The sequence below is a fragment of the Antechinus flavipes genome, chromosome 6 (genome assembly GCF_016432865.1).
Source record: "Antechinus flavipes isolate AdamAnt ecotype Samford, QLD, Australia chromosome 6, AdamAnt_v2, whole genome shotgun sequence".
Classification (NCBI taxonomy): domain Eukaryota; kingdom Metazoa; phylum Chordata; class Mammalia; order Dasyuromorphia; family Dasyuridae; genus Antechinus; species Antechinus flavipes.
The window spans coordinates 192,902,402-192,916,794 of NC_067403.1; the positions used below are offsets into that span (position 1 = coordinate 192,902,402).

Below are 14,393 nucleotides of genomic sequence, written 5' to 3' on the forward strand. Positions count from 1 at the left end.
ATAACACAATTCTTCCTGTCTCCCATGCCCCATTTGTAAATAAGGAAATGAAAACCAGCAAAGAGGAAATGCAAGGTCACATAGTGGTGGACACTGGCTAAAGGTCAGAGTTCCTGTCTTCCAGGCCAACAATCTTCTTGCAGCAATTTCTCCTCCAACTCCTATAACTAACACAGGAGAAATCCTACAGGCAGATGAAGATGCCATATTGTAAACCTAGCCATCCATTATGGTATTATTTTAAAATTTAAACCAATATAAATGACCAAGTGATCCAGTTTGTCCTATTCCTGAATCTCTACTTTAGTCACTATTTCCTCACACCCCCAGCATGTGCATGTGGACAGATACTTTGTTAATTGTCACTTCAAGTAAACATTTGAATTTTGCTTTATTCAAGAAAATTAAGTCACTGAGGACCCTAAAAGCTACTACATTGGAGACCTTGTGCATAAATAATGTCAATCCATTAAAAAGGTGAGTCCAAGGATCCAATAGTTCTAGCATTTTATACATTCTTTAATCTACCTATTGTCCTTGTCGGGTAGGGAGGCATTGAAACTAAGGCACAGAGAAATTGAATGGCTCCCTGAACATCACACAGAAGTCATCAGAGGACCAGGATTAACACTCAGATATTTAAAATTTGAATTCCTTGAAGCTTGATCCTGGGATTAGTAACCATGGTCTATCCCATCAGAAAGCTCATTCTTCCACCTGTGTGTTGTGAGGGCACAAGGAACTTGAAGCTCAGAACCTGATCTGCCCCTATAATTCAAAATAATGTAAACACCAAAAGTCAGCTCTGAGTCATGTGGAGAACAGATAAAGCCAAAATCATATATAAAGACACAATAAAACATTACAAAAAAGAACACTTTCCAACAAGAAAATTATATGCATTTTAAAATATATCAAGCATTTAAACTATTTGCATGAACAGCTACAATAGGTCCCAAGAAGCAATTATAAGTGAATAAATTATAGGCTTTCTCCAATACACATTTACAGAACAGGCTATTTAACCATTTGGGCCTACTCTCATGCGGGTAGCATTTTTTTAAATTCTCTTTATTTAAAAATTGTATTTTTAATTCATTCCTAAGATGTGATACAGTCTATTAATATCTATACTCATGGGAAAGTCCATGATGTTAATTCTCATGCCCTTATTAAAGAGCAGGAAGAAATTATTTAAAGCTGTTCAACTAGAAACCCAGCCTGAAATTCAGACTTTTGAATGCCATTGTTGGAATTGGGTAAAATAAACCATTCTAAACTCTGAAATAAAAGGTTCTTGTCTATCTGCCTAAGGAGCCAATGCCATCGAAATAAAGGAAGTTGTACGACACCCGTGAGGTCTTCCATGGCAGTTGTATGTATTTGTCTATCAGGAAATTTCCTGCTGCTGCCACCAGCACAATATCATCAATAATGATCTTCTACTGTAATTCTCCATTTATGAATGGGGGCATCCCCTTGGCACTGGAAGACTCCACACAGGAAAGGACGGGCTCTGGGAAGGGTTGTCCATCTAGAAAAAATTTGTGTTTGAGCCCATGGATGAACTAACTCTTTGTTGTTTGAGGACGAATTAAGGCAAGTATGGAGGAGGCCCATCACTGAATAGGGTGCCATTAAGCAAAAATGTTTTTAAGGCACAGAGAGGTCAGGTTCTGCATGGAGGAAGTATCCACACAGATGAATTATCAATCTAAAAAGAACAGCAATAATAATAAATAGCTTACATTGGATTATAAAGTGTCTTACATAATCTGATTTGATCCTCAAAACAGCCCTGTAAAATAGGAAGGGCAGAACGGTGATCATCATCATCCCCATTTTATAGGTGAGGAGAAACAGAGGCCCACAGAGGAGAAACGATTAGTCGAAAGTCAAACACAAACGCTCATTCTTCCCCTGAAAAAATGTGCAAAACTGCAATTTTTCTCTTCTCAACAGTCTGCGTCTTCATCCTCCGATGATTATTCTCAGAGGATTATCGGTGAGTTGCTCATGGCGATTTTTGTCCTTTTTTATTTTTATTTCTAGACGGAAACAGCTCAGGTACTTATTTGCTTTTGAAGGGGTTTTCCCTGCAGTCACCAGGGACTTTTCCACCAAAGAGGAATGAAGGAAAAAAGAATTAAAAAAACCCAGAAGCTGCAGGCTGGAATTCCAGACCTGCTTTCAGGATGATTCCGCACAGAGACAGCAAGAAGAAACGAAGGGCGGAAGCCCCTGGCCGGTGTCTCCCTCATTTTCCATCATCTACCGCTATGGGCTAAGCGCTGTCTCCCTGAGCGTGGTCACTGGACAAGATCGTTCAGCTTCGGGGTCTGGCTTCCCTTCCCGAACCATCAGAGGAATCTAACGGGGCTTCACAGATTACCTGGCGCAACGCCCTCATGGGATTGACTTGCCCAGGGTTGCACAGCCGAATCAAGATTCAAACGCGGTGCTCTGACACCAGATGGAGGGAGTGTTCTTTCAGCTTTGCCGCCTCCTTTCAAGGGGACCCAGAGATCCAGATAAAAGAAACGAACTAGGGGGTCCCCATTAGGTGGCAAATGTTGCCCCGAGCAGCAAAATGCAAACTGGAGAATAAAACCCAGTCCATGGTGCACCACCACCACCTGCTTGTCCAGGGCAGAACGAGGTTTCTAGGGGACATCTGCTCTGTGCAAGGTGCTACAGCTGGACCTGAAGGTGTATCCCAAACACAGAGCCCCCCAGAAGTGCCCAGCAGCCCCAGCAAGGCAGCCCTCCATCGGTTCTCCATTGCATGGTCACTGGTGGGCCCCTTTTTGCTTCTGCTCCAATTCCTGCAGACGCTCTTCCCGAGTCTGTGCATGCTGAGCCCCGACTTTGTGCGCTGTCTCGGTGGCAGTGATGTCAATCTGGGCATACCGGGTGGCTCCAGCCCCTGAAAACAAAACCTTTCATTAATTCCCACAGCACACCCTCCTGAAGGACATGTATGGCAGAGGAGGCTCCACAGTGGGAAGATCCATAAGCTGCGCGATATCTCCCACTCAGAGGAGACAAAGACCCTTCCCCAAAATCCAATCAGAGGTACCAGAGAAAGCGTGAAATAATCCTGCCTCCTTGGGAGGTGACAGGCGAGAGCTGGAGACTGCCTCCCCTGCAGATGAAAGCAAGAGGAGCCTGCACCAGGGCGGTGGCTCTGGGACTGAAGGGGGGAAGCCTGTAAGAGATGCCAGGGATGAAAAGTACTAAAATCTGGCATCTTCTTAGAGATAGTCTGGTGCAGCATCTCACCCTGTAGAGATGAAGAACCTGCGACTTAGGGTGGGGATAATTTAGTCAACATCCCTTCCTTTGTAAGGTGCAGAGCTGGGATTCAAATGCCAGTATTTTCTATCCAAAGCCATGCTGAACTAAGCAGTATATTTACTGGACAGTTAGGTGGTACAGGGTATAGAGTACCTGGAGTCAAGAAGTCTCATTTTAGAGAGCCATCCACATCCAGAAGGGCAACTATGGGGACTGAATGTGGAGCACCTTTTTGTTGTTTTTGTTGCTTGCTTGTTTTTTTTTCTCATTTTTTTTCCTTTTCTGATATGATTTTTCTTGTGCAGAAAGATACATGTGGAAATGTTTAGAAGAATTACGCATGTTTAACCTATATTGGATTACTTGCTGTCTAGGGAAGTAGGGAGAAAGGGGAAACGAGGAAAAAAATTGGAATAAAAGATTTTGCAAGAATGAATGCTGAATATATTGGATTATTTTCCATCTAGGGAAGGAGATGGGGGAAAGAGGAAACTTTGGAATACAAGGGTTTGTAAAAGTGAATGCCGAATATATTTGATTATTTGGCATCTAGGGGAAGAGAGGGGAGGAAGGGGAGGAAAAATTTGGAATGCAAGGTTTTGCAGGGGTCAATGTTGAAAAATTATCCATGTATATGTTTTGAAAATAAAAGGCTATAATAAAAAAAGAATGTTGAAAACTATCTCTGTTTGTATTTTTTTTAATTCTTTCCAATCCTTCCTACTTCCTCTTTTTGCATGTATTTTGCAAAATAAAAAAATACTATTATATTTAAAACGTCTCATCTTCCTGAATTCAAATCAGACCTCAGACACTTACTAGCTGTGTGACCCTGGGCAAGCTGCTTTATCCTGTGTTCCTCAGTTTCTTCATCTATAAAATGAGCTGGAGAAGACACCACTCTAGTATCTTTGCCAAGAAAAGCCTACATGGGGTCATGACTGAAATAAGTGAACAATAACAACAACAAAAGGTATACTTAAGTTAGCTTCTTTATATGAATTATTTTATTAGGAAATTCCCTGCTAAATTTATTGAGTGATATTGGATCTGAAACAGAAAAATGTAGGACAGAACTGAATTCCCAGCTCTGAAAACTGTGAGATGGATGAACATACTACCAAAGAAGATTGTTCCTTCTCTTTTTCTTCTGGAGATGTAAGGAAACGCATCTTTTAGAAATGACTTGAGTACAATGCTTCCCAGAGGCAGGGGCATGGAACAGAGAAGGCATCATTTGTACAATCCAATTTTCATTTGAGAAGGCAAAGAGGGGAATGATTTGCCTGAGTTCAGATGACTAACAAATTGCAAAACTGTGCTATCTTTTAGTCTTATGCACTTTCTGTTCCAGTCTAGGAAACCTGATTTCTCCCTGTAAAGCATCTGGGAAATCAGGGAAACATCTTAGAATTGGGTGGTATGTGGATATCATGGAAACCAATATCTAGAGCTGGCAACCATGCCCAAGTGGGACCTTTCCCCGAATGTGTTAAAAGCCAAGTGTACTCGGAGTCAACAATGCTGTTGACATCCATCTTTACCTCTTATTCCTGGACTAGGTTCCTGAAGCTCCAGTTCCATGTAGTGAAGCTGCTTCTTTGAAGTGGGACTGACGGGAATATTCACATAGGTAGGAGTCTCACTGCGTGTTCTTTCTCCTGTAAAGAGTGGTCAAAGAGGAAGACAAGAAATAAATGGATGGATAAATGCAAAACATCATGATGAGAGAATTTCAGAGGAAGAACATTATTGACTGGGAGATTGGAGAAAACCTTTTGTAGGTAGTTGCCTTTGGACTGAGTCTTGAAAAGGTCTAGGGATTCTGCAAAATGGAAATGGAGAGGAAAACATTCCTGTCTGTGCTAAGGCATGTAGGAAGAAGAGATACAGTCCTGAGGATAGGAAAGAGCAAGTAGAAATAGCCAGTCTGGCTGGAATGGAGGGATGTGTAAAGAAGAGTGATGTGTAATCAGCCTGGAATGATAAGCTGGAACAGACAGGATAAGTGCCAAACAGGGAATCCTAGAGGCAAAGGGGAGCTTTTGGTGCTTATTGAGCAAGGGAGTGGTAGAATGAGATCTGTGTTCTAGGAACACCCCATCTGACAGCTTTATGGAAGATGATCACAGAAGTAAGAGGCTGGACACAGGGAGAGCAATTAGGGATCAGTCAATAATTCAGATGAGAGATGATAGGTGAGTGAGCCAGGATGGAGGCTGTGTGAATGGAGGGGAGCAGTATGTGAGAGATGCAGGGGATGGAGAATCATCAAGATCTGACAGTTGATTAAATGAAAGAGGGGAGGAGGGAAGGAAGAGAGGGAAGGAAAAGTCAAGAATGATTCCTAAATTTAGAACTTAGGTGACTGAAAGGATGCTGGTATACTCAATAGAAGTTAGAAAGCAAAGACAAGGGACAGATCAAGGAAGGAAGATAAATGGGGCTATTTTGGATACCTATAGGACTATTACAATAGCTTCCTGAATTAGTATTCCTACTTCCAGTCTCTCTCATCTCCAAACCAAAATAATCTCCCTTGAGATCTGCACTTGAATCTTCTGTGGCTCTCTGAGAATAAAATGCAAACTCTTCAATTTGGACTTCAAAGCCCTCTGAAAAATAAATTCCCTATTAATCAATTCCCTAAGAAAAAATCTCCAAGGCCAGATGGATTTACATGTGAATTTGCATTTGGAAAAAATAGGCAAAGGAGTCCTACCAAATTCCTTTTATGACACAGATATGATGCTTATATCTAAACCAGGTAGGGTCAAAACAGAGAAAGAAAATTATAGACCACTTTCCCTAATGAATATTGATGCAAAAATTCAAATGCCTTCACTCTGCCTCGTACCACCATTTTGCTTCTTTTCAGTCCCAGGTCATGACCTACCTTCTATGTGTGAAATCTGTCCTGATTCAGTTGTTAAATAATGTCTCCTCAAATTATTTTGTTTTTGCTTACTTAGTTATCTATTATATCCTCTTTCCCCCTTTCCTGGTCCCTATAATGTCTAAGTGCCTTGAATCTATCAATCAATATTTATTAAGCATCTGCTATTTGCCAGACACTGTCCTAAGTGCTGAGGATACAAAAAGAAGCAAGATAGTCCCAGCCCACAAGGAGTTTACAATCCAGAAAGTCTTTTGACACCAGGAACTATTTTGGTTTTGATTTATATTTCTAGAACTCAGTCTTCCCTCCTTCCTTCCCTTTTTCTCTTCTTCTTCCTCTCCCTTCTCCTTTCTCTCAGACCACATGAAGAGTCATACCTTTACATGTGTGTGCTCTTTTCAAAAGAATATAAATTTTGATCACTTATTACTTTGCAAGATATCTTAGGGTTTGGCAGCTTGGTTTTTTCTTCCCTATTTGTTTATTCTATCATTTTAAAAAATTGGGACAATTAATTCTTTTATCTTATATAGTTTTAATTTATGGTTTCTTGAAATATAACTCTGAAAAATCAGGTTTTGCAAAATAAAAAGTTTTAATCTAAAAAAAAAGTAATAAATGTTTACTAAATGAAGGATGAACCAGAATCCAGCATCACCTCCATGACATAAAGAGGTTTCTTAAACTGTTTCTTAGCCCCTTCTGGGGTCTTGTAACTGAATATGGGGGCGGGGGGGCGTGAAATTATGGTTTATTATCAGTAAATTATTTGTATAACTATGTTATATTCTCCATATGCCTGGAATCACATACAAATTTCTCAGACAAAAAAAAGGTGAGTAGAAAAAGTTTAAAAAGTCTTGCTTTAGAAGACTTTATGGAGGTACCTCTCATATAGAATATGATAAAATTGCCTAATATGATAAAAATGCATTTCTTAAAATGATATTAATAATAATAACAATAGTTTACACTTATAATAATAATATAATTATTATCTCACTAGGTCCACAGTCCAGCCCTGGGAGGTAGAACTATCTATTATCACCCAATCTACTTGGCCAGCACATCCTTCCTAAAACTTCTATGTGATTAGTTTGAAGAAGCACTCATTTTGGGTCTTAAGATTGGGAATTTATGGAGCACTTTTTGTCCTAAGATCACAAAGCTTTGTCATATACATCATCTCATTCAGGATGAGTCTGCCAGACTAAAAGTGCTGCTTTTAAAATATGTTCTGTATCGGGCATAGGTTCCTCTCAATAGCCATTATAAATTGTGAGAGGATGGATCATAAATTTGATGGATCATGACAGTTCAAACAATTCCTACCAAAAAAACTACTTGATTCCATGGAGGGTCTATATGTATGTATGCACATGTGCGCATACACATATGCATGTACATATACACATCCATATTATATATAGTACATATATGTGTATATGTATATATCATGTGTGTATTTAATATATATATAATACACACACACATGTATGTATCCCAATGACCTTTTTCCTAGCCTAAGAGGCAATAGCAGGGTAGAGTAAAAAGACTTCTGAAATCTTGGGCTCCTCAGTCCCAACCACCCTCAGATACCTACATTTGGTATTTTCACCAGCCTCTCCAATTACTGAGGCTCTTGATGATGGCTCTGACACTCTGCTAATGCTTTCTGAATTGACAAAGAAAGATTAAATTCTTTATGATAGAATTTTGGTGTTGAATGTATTTGCTGAATGTGAAAATCACTCATCTCTGCTGATGTTACTTGGTTACTTATTAGAAAAAGGTAGGGTTTTGTGTAAAGTAATAATAATAAGGTTCCATTAAGCTCTTCCATTTTAGATTCCATTACTTTAACAATTAATTAATTATTTTTTTAAAAACACTAATATTTTTTGTCCTATGGTTCCTTCTACCACAGAAAATTTTGTTTTATGTTCTGAGGTCCTTTGGGCTCTGTGGCCTAAGAACCTGTCCTCCTCTGATATTCTATTAATTTAAGCAAAAATCTGAATGTTCAATTACTAGAATATTTCAAAGGAATTTATTCTACTTTAATACTTGTTTTTTTCTTTTCTCAATCTAAGACAGAGCATTTAAAAAAAAAAAAAAAAACACTGATCACAAAGCAAGAAGATCCTGTGGCAGACAAAGAACCAGTCCCTATTAAATGTCTGTCAATTAAGTTCTGTCTCCCGCCCCTTAACTTGCTGTTATTTAATTACAGCAGTTTCTCCCTTGATCCAGGTCCTCCCCTGCCCTTATTTTTCTAACTCTATTATTCAGGTCCCCAGTTCGATTCATTTGTGAGCCTCTTAACACAGTAGAGCAATATTAGAGTGAGACAGCACTCCCAATAGAAAGGAACAAAAAATGTTAACTTTGGATAGTATTCCAAACTCATGCCTTCCTTGGTCCCATGTTGGGAAAGGATCTCATTATCTACCATCTCTTTTCTTCCCCTGATGTCCAGCTAAGTAACTGATATGTTATATAGACCTCGAACTGGAATCAGAGTCAGCCTCTTTCTCCATCAAAGTTAATAAAAGCTCTAATAGTAAAGATCGGATATTTCTGAGAGTCTACTGTGTGATCCCTATGACTCTCCTTCTCACCCAAATTCATGTTTCCAATGGATATTAACTCTCACCTTCACTTTGCTTTGCCTATAAAAATTGAAGTTTTCCCTTTGTTTGTATGGAGAAGTACAGTGGTGAAATGGGTTGGAGCCAGGTGAGCCAGATTTAAAGTCCATCTCTGCTACCAATCATCCCAAAAATGAGAGCTGTTGCTTTGTCTAGTGAACCAAGTTTTAGGATTGATATAGATAAGGAAGAATAACATTTTAGGACCCAGAACCCCAAACTCTCCTAATTCTTGGGACTGATTGAGCTCATCCAATACAACAAATGTTACTGTTGTACTTATTTTTCCAAATTGTGTCCATCTTCATGACCCCATTTAGGCTTTTCTTGGCAAAGATATTGGAGTGGTTTGCTACTTCTTTCTCCAGTTCATTTTACATATGAGGAAATTGAGATAAACAGAATTAAGTGACTTACCCAGGTTCACACAGGCTGAATTTGAACCCAGGACTTCCTGACCTCAGATTTGGCACTCTATCCAGTGCCATACTTGTACTTGACATAGCATCACATATTGCTATATTGTGATTTCTCTGTTTGATTCTTATCCTCTTACTTGAACGTAAAATTCATTGAAAGTTTACAAAACCAGTCTACAAACCAACAAACAAGGCAACTACAAAGCTAGTCTACAAACCAATGAACAAGGCAACTACAAAACTAGTCTACAAACCAATGAACAAGGCAACTACAAAGCTGATCTATAAATCAATGAACAAAGCAACTACACAGCTGGTCTACAAACCAACAAACAAGGCAACTACAAAGCTAGTCTACAAACCAACAAACAAGGCAACTACAAAACCAGTCTACAAACCAACAAACAAGGCAACTACAAAACCAGTCTACAAACCAACAAACAAGGCAACTACAAAACCAGTCTACAAACCAACAAACAAGGCAACTACAAAACCAGTCTACAAACCAACGAACAAGGCAACTACAAAGCTAGTCTACAAACCAATGAACAAAGCAACTACAAAGCTGATCTATAAATCAATGAACAAGGAAATTACACAGCTGGTCTGCAAACCAACAAACAAGGCAACTACAAAGCTGGTCTACAAATCAATAAATAAGGCAATTCAAAACTGGTCTACAAACCAATAAATAAGGCAACTATAAAACCAATCTACAAACTAACAAACAAGACAACTACGAAATCAGTCTACAAATCATCAAATAAGGCAACTACAAAACTGGTCTACAAACCAATGAACAAGGCAACTAAAACCAGTCTAGAAACCAACAAACAAGGCAACTACAAAACCGGTCTACAACAAACCAATGAACAAGGCAACTATAAAGCTGGTATACACACCAATGAACAAGGCAACTATAAAACCGATTTACAAACCAATGAATAAGGCAACTGCTTTGTTCAATATTGAATGAAATTTTTGAGCCTGAGATTATAGTAGGTTTGGGACTGAGGAGGAAAACTATTTGAGAGTTTTCATTTTGATTTCAGCAACCTGATATGACTCTGAACTAGGACCAAGTTGAAGTGTTTAAGAAATATGATCCCCTGTCAAATGGTTAAAGCTTTCTGAGAGCCTGGCCTGCACAACTTAGCACTTAATGACATAATGTTTTGTTTCCCTGAGGAGACTCTCAACCTCAGTTATTTATTCATCTGTAAAATGCCGGACTTGAACTAAATGCTCTCCAAAGTTTTTGCCAGCTCTAAAGCCTGTGATTCAAAATGGTTATCTTAGATGAAAGCCCAGCTATATGAAATCTTCATGCAAGCTTTCTATACATCCTCATTGAAAAGAACAGCATGATTTGTTGAATATGGAATCAGCTGAGATTTGGTTAAAATCCTACCATCTAAGAATACCTCTAAGCAAGTCACTTCCCCTGTCCCCCACCCTCATTCTCTTCATTTGAACACTAAATTGTACCCAAAATTAATTATGCTAAATGGCATCTAAGCTACTTTGAGCTTGCAATCTTTAATTTACAATACTTTCAAAATGCAAGTCATCACTGGTAACCTGATAAGAATAGTTTATAGTTACCATCCATCTCTCCATTAAGATATATGTATATTTATGTATATATGTGTGTGAGAGAGAGTATATATATGTATGTATACATACTTATAATTCTCTTGGACTATATATATTTACTTACATATATATGCATATATATAGCATGTATATGTATATTTATATATATATACAGATATAGATATAGATATATACATGCTGATAATTCTCCTGAACGTAGGGCCCATGATTTACTTCTTTATAGCAGAAACAAGAGAATAAGAAGTTATATGTGTATGTGTATATGTATGTTTATTTGGGGGGAGGCTAGGATAAAAGACCTTAGAAGCATATATGAACAGTTCAGGTTTGGTACTTCTGTGATATTTATTGTACAAAAAATGGTGTGTTTTTTTACTCTTTGACATCTAGTTCAAATAATATCCTTATTTTCCAAGCAAGGTTCAGGTTTATCTCTCTCAATCCCAGTCAAAGCACCAAGGGCTGGTAAAGGATTTCAGTAAATCCTTCAGCATTTGTAGTACATGGGATCAATTACTAAAAAAGAAAATGCCAGTCTCAGGCAGACACACTGGGGAAACTAAGATTGAGGCTTTGCCAGGAATGAGAGCCATGGAAACTACGCTGAGGGCCAAGCTCGAGGCCACTTACTCACTTCTCATCAGGCAGCAGGAGGAAATGGCAGACCAGGCCAGGATTCAAGGAATAACTTAGCTGTCCTATTAGTACAGCAGGAGAAACATAAGAATTCACCTTCTGAACACCAGGGGAAACCACAGTCTGCAGAAAGCTGGCCCAGCCCCCAGTGACTCCTCCAGAGACAAGCCTAGAAGGCTATATCAGCAAGGCAGAAGCTAAACAGGTGCTAGGCTTCCAGAAAGGCTTTCTGTCTTTTTTGCATTTGTTCAACAAAGGCAGAAGATTGTGTCTATCATCCAAGGACCAGTCTGGTTAAGTGGATCCCTTAGGAGGCAGTGAGTTTCCTCTCCCTTGAAGTCTTCAAGCAAAGACTGGATGAGTAAGTGCACTTGTTGGAGCTGTAGAAGGGGTTCAGCTCTTTCTAGCTATGTGATCATGGGCAAATCACTTAATCTCTCTGAACTTCAGCTTTCTAATCTGTAAAATGAAGATAATAATACTTACCATACAGGTTTGTGGGAAGAAAAGTGCTTTGTAAAATTTTGTAGAAGCTCTCTAAAGAATCAAATTATTATGAGATCTAGAAGGGATGGCCTTTATTCCCTCATTGGAGAGCCACAGAGATAAAGTGACTTGCCTAAATTCATTCCATGAGTTAAAAGCCAGAGGCAATACTAGAAACCAGATACTCTGATTACTAGGCTAAGGAATACTATATCACTCTGGGATGGCTAAAAATTATAAAAAGAAAGAAAGAAAAGGAGGGAGGAGAAAGGAAGAAAGGGAAGGGAGAGGGAGGGAGAAGTCTTAAACAGTTATGTACCCAATATTTCCACTTCCTCCTCAGTCCCTTGCAAATATGTCTCCAGTCCATCACTGTTCTAAAACGATATCCTCAAAAGTTATTCATTAATAACTTCCTAAATGCCAAATCCAAAGACATTTTTCCTAGTCCTCATTTTCTGTGACCCCTGTATTACATTTCACATTATGAACCATCCCTTTATATTTAAAACTATTTCCAATTGTTCTTTCTCTGTATTTTTTCATTCCTCATACTTGACCCAACTTCTTATTGTGTTTTCCAACATCACTCTCTACACTCTTTCCTATCAAATATATGTGTGTATGTTCATGTGTGTATCCAAAATCTTTATCACTAGTTTTAGTGATCAAAATCAAAATCAAAATCTTCCTATTGAGAGGTCCCCCTCTCTCCTCATGTTTACTAGGAAGATTCTTATATTCATTCATTACAAGGGATCTGGGACATTTCTTTTATTTCAAAAAAAAAGAAACTTTTAGTTGCAAGTCCCCATCTCCAACTGCTCAGAAAGTCTCAAAACTGTGTTAATTATTTTCTCCCTTTTTGGTTTTCCTGTATTTTTTGCATTTGTCCCTCTAGACTTTACCATTTCTAAATTTAATTGTCATCTGTGATTAGAAACTTGGGATTCTCTTTGACACTTCCCTCAACATCTTCTTGTTGTGAGGATTAAGTAAGATAAATATATACACATACATGTATGCATATGTATATATCATACTTTATAAGTACCATATATAAATATTTACTATTAGTATTAGTTATTATACAATCAATTACCAGATTGTCATTTCTGTCTTTGAAATCTGTCTCCTCTTCCTAAAATGTTAAGAAGCTGTGCAACTATTGATTAAAGAAATGCAAATTAAAACAACTCTGAGGCACTATCTCACACCTATAAGATTGTCTAATATGACAAAAAAGGAAAATGATAAAAGTTGGGGAAGATGTGAGGAAAACTGGAACACTTATACATTGCTGGTGGAGTTGTGAACTGACCTGGAAAGCATTTGGAACTGTGCCCAAAGGGCTACAAAATTGTGCATGTCCTTTGATCCAGCAGTATCACTTTTGAATCTATATCTCAAAGAGATAATAAAAAGGGAAAAGGACCCATATGTACAAAAATGTTTATAGCAGCTCTTTTGGTGATGGCAAAAAACTGGAAATTGAGGGGAAGCCCATCAGTTGGATAATGGCTGAACAAGTTGTAGTATCTGAATATAATGGAATACTATTGTGCTGTAAGAAATAAAGATCAGGCAAATTTCAGAGAAAACTAGAAAGATTTACCTGGTGCTAAGAGAAGTGAACAGAACTGAGAAAACATTACATATACAATAACAGCAAAACTGTCCATCGATCAACTTTAACAAACTTAGTTCTTCTCAAATAATCAATGATCAAAGACAATTTCAAAAGATTCGTGATGGAAAATTCTATCCATATATCCATAGAAAGAACTATGGAGTCTGAATGCAGATCAACGCATACTATTTTCACATTATCTGTTTCTTTCTCATGGTTTTTCCCTTTTGTTCTGCTTCTTTTTTCACATGACATGTTGAAATATGATTAATATGATTTTACATGTATAAGCTATCTCAGGCACTTTCAGTCTTGGGAAGGGGGGTGGAAAGAAGGAGGGAGAAAAATTTGGAACTCAAAATCTCATAAAAGTGAATGTTGAAAACTATCTTCATGTGAAATTGGAAATAAAATAAAATGCTATCGGGGGGGGGGGGGGGGAAGCTGTTCAAGATAAAAACCAGTTTGTAGAAAGCAACTCAAGTCATCTCAAGAACATTTAAGAGTATTGAACAGAATGAGGAAAACAAAAACACTTACAAAGATTACCATGACATATTTTTGCCAAAAGAGACATCACAGTCCCAGATATGTTTATATAGGAGACAGAAATGTCACAAAAGAGAGCAAAGATGGAAAAACACTGGACTAGATCAAATTCATATAGAGAAGATCCATGCTAAAGGAGACACAGTTGTAAGTGTGCTAACGGAAGGAAAGATATAAAAAGGATCTTGATCATTATTAATACAAAAAAA

General features: G+C 38.2%; 1 protein-coding gene across 2 annotated transcripts in view; it reads right to left on the reverse strand.

Moving 5' to 3' along the window:
• Positions 1–351: 351 nt before the first annotated feature.
• The window catches only part of DOK7 (docking protein 7), a 116,105-nt gene continuing 102,063 nt past the window's right edge, over positions 352–14,393 (reverse strand). Inside the window, exons 9-10 of one of the 2 annotated variants that reach the window (XM_051964990.1) lie at positions 4,842–4,958; positions 352–2,926 (exon numbers count right to left, since the gene is read on the reverse strand). In XM_051964990.1, the coding sequence (XP_051820950.1) occupies positions 2,790–2,926; positions 4,842–4,958 (254 nt within the window). In that variant the 3' untranslated portion in view covers positions 352–2,789. The remainder of the gene's footprint in view (positions 2,927–4,841; positions 4,959–14,393) is intronic. The other variant, XR_007948123.1, reaches the window with a different exon arrangement.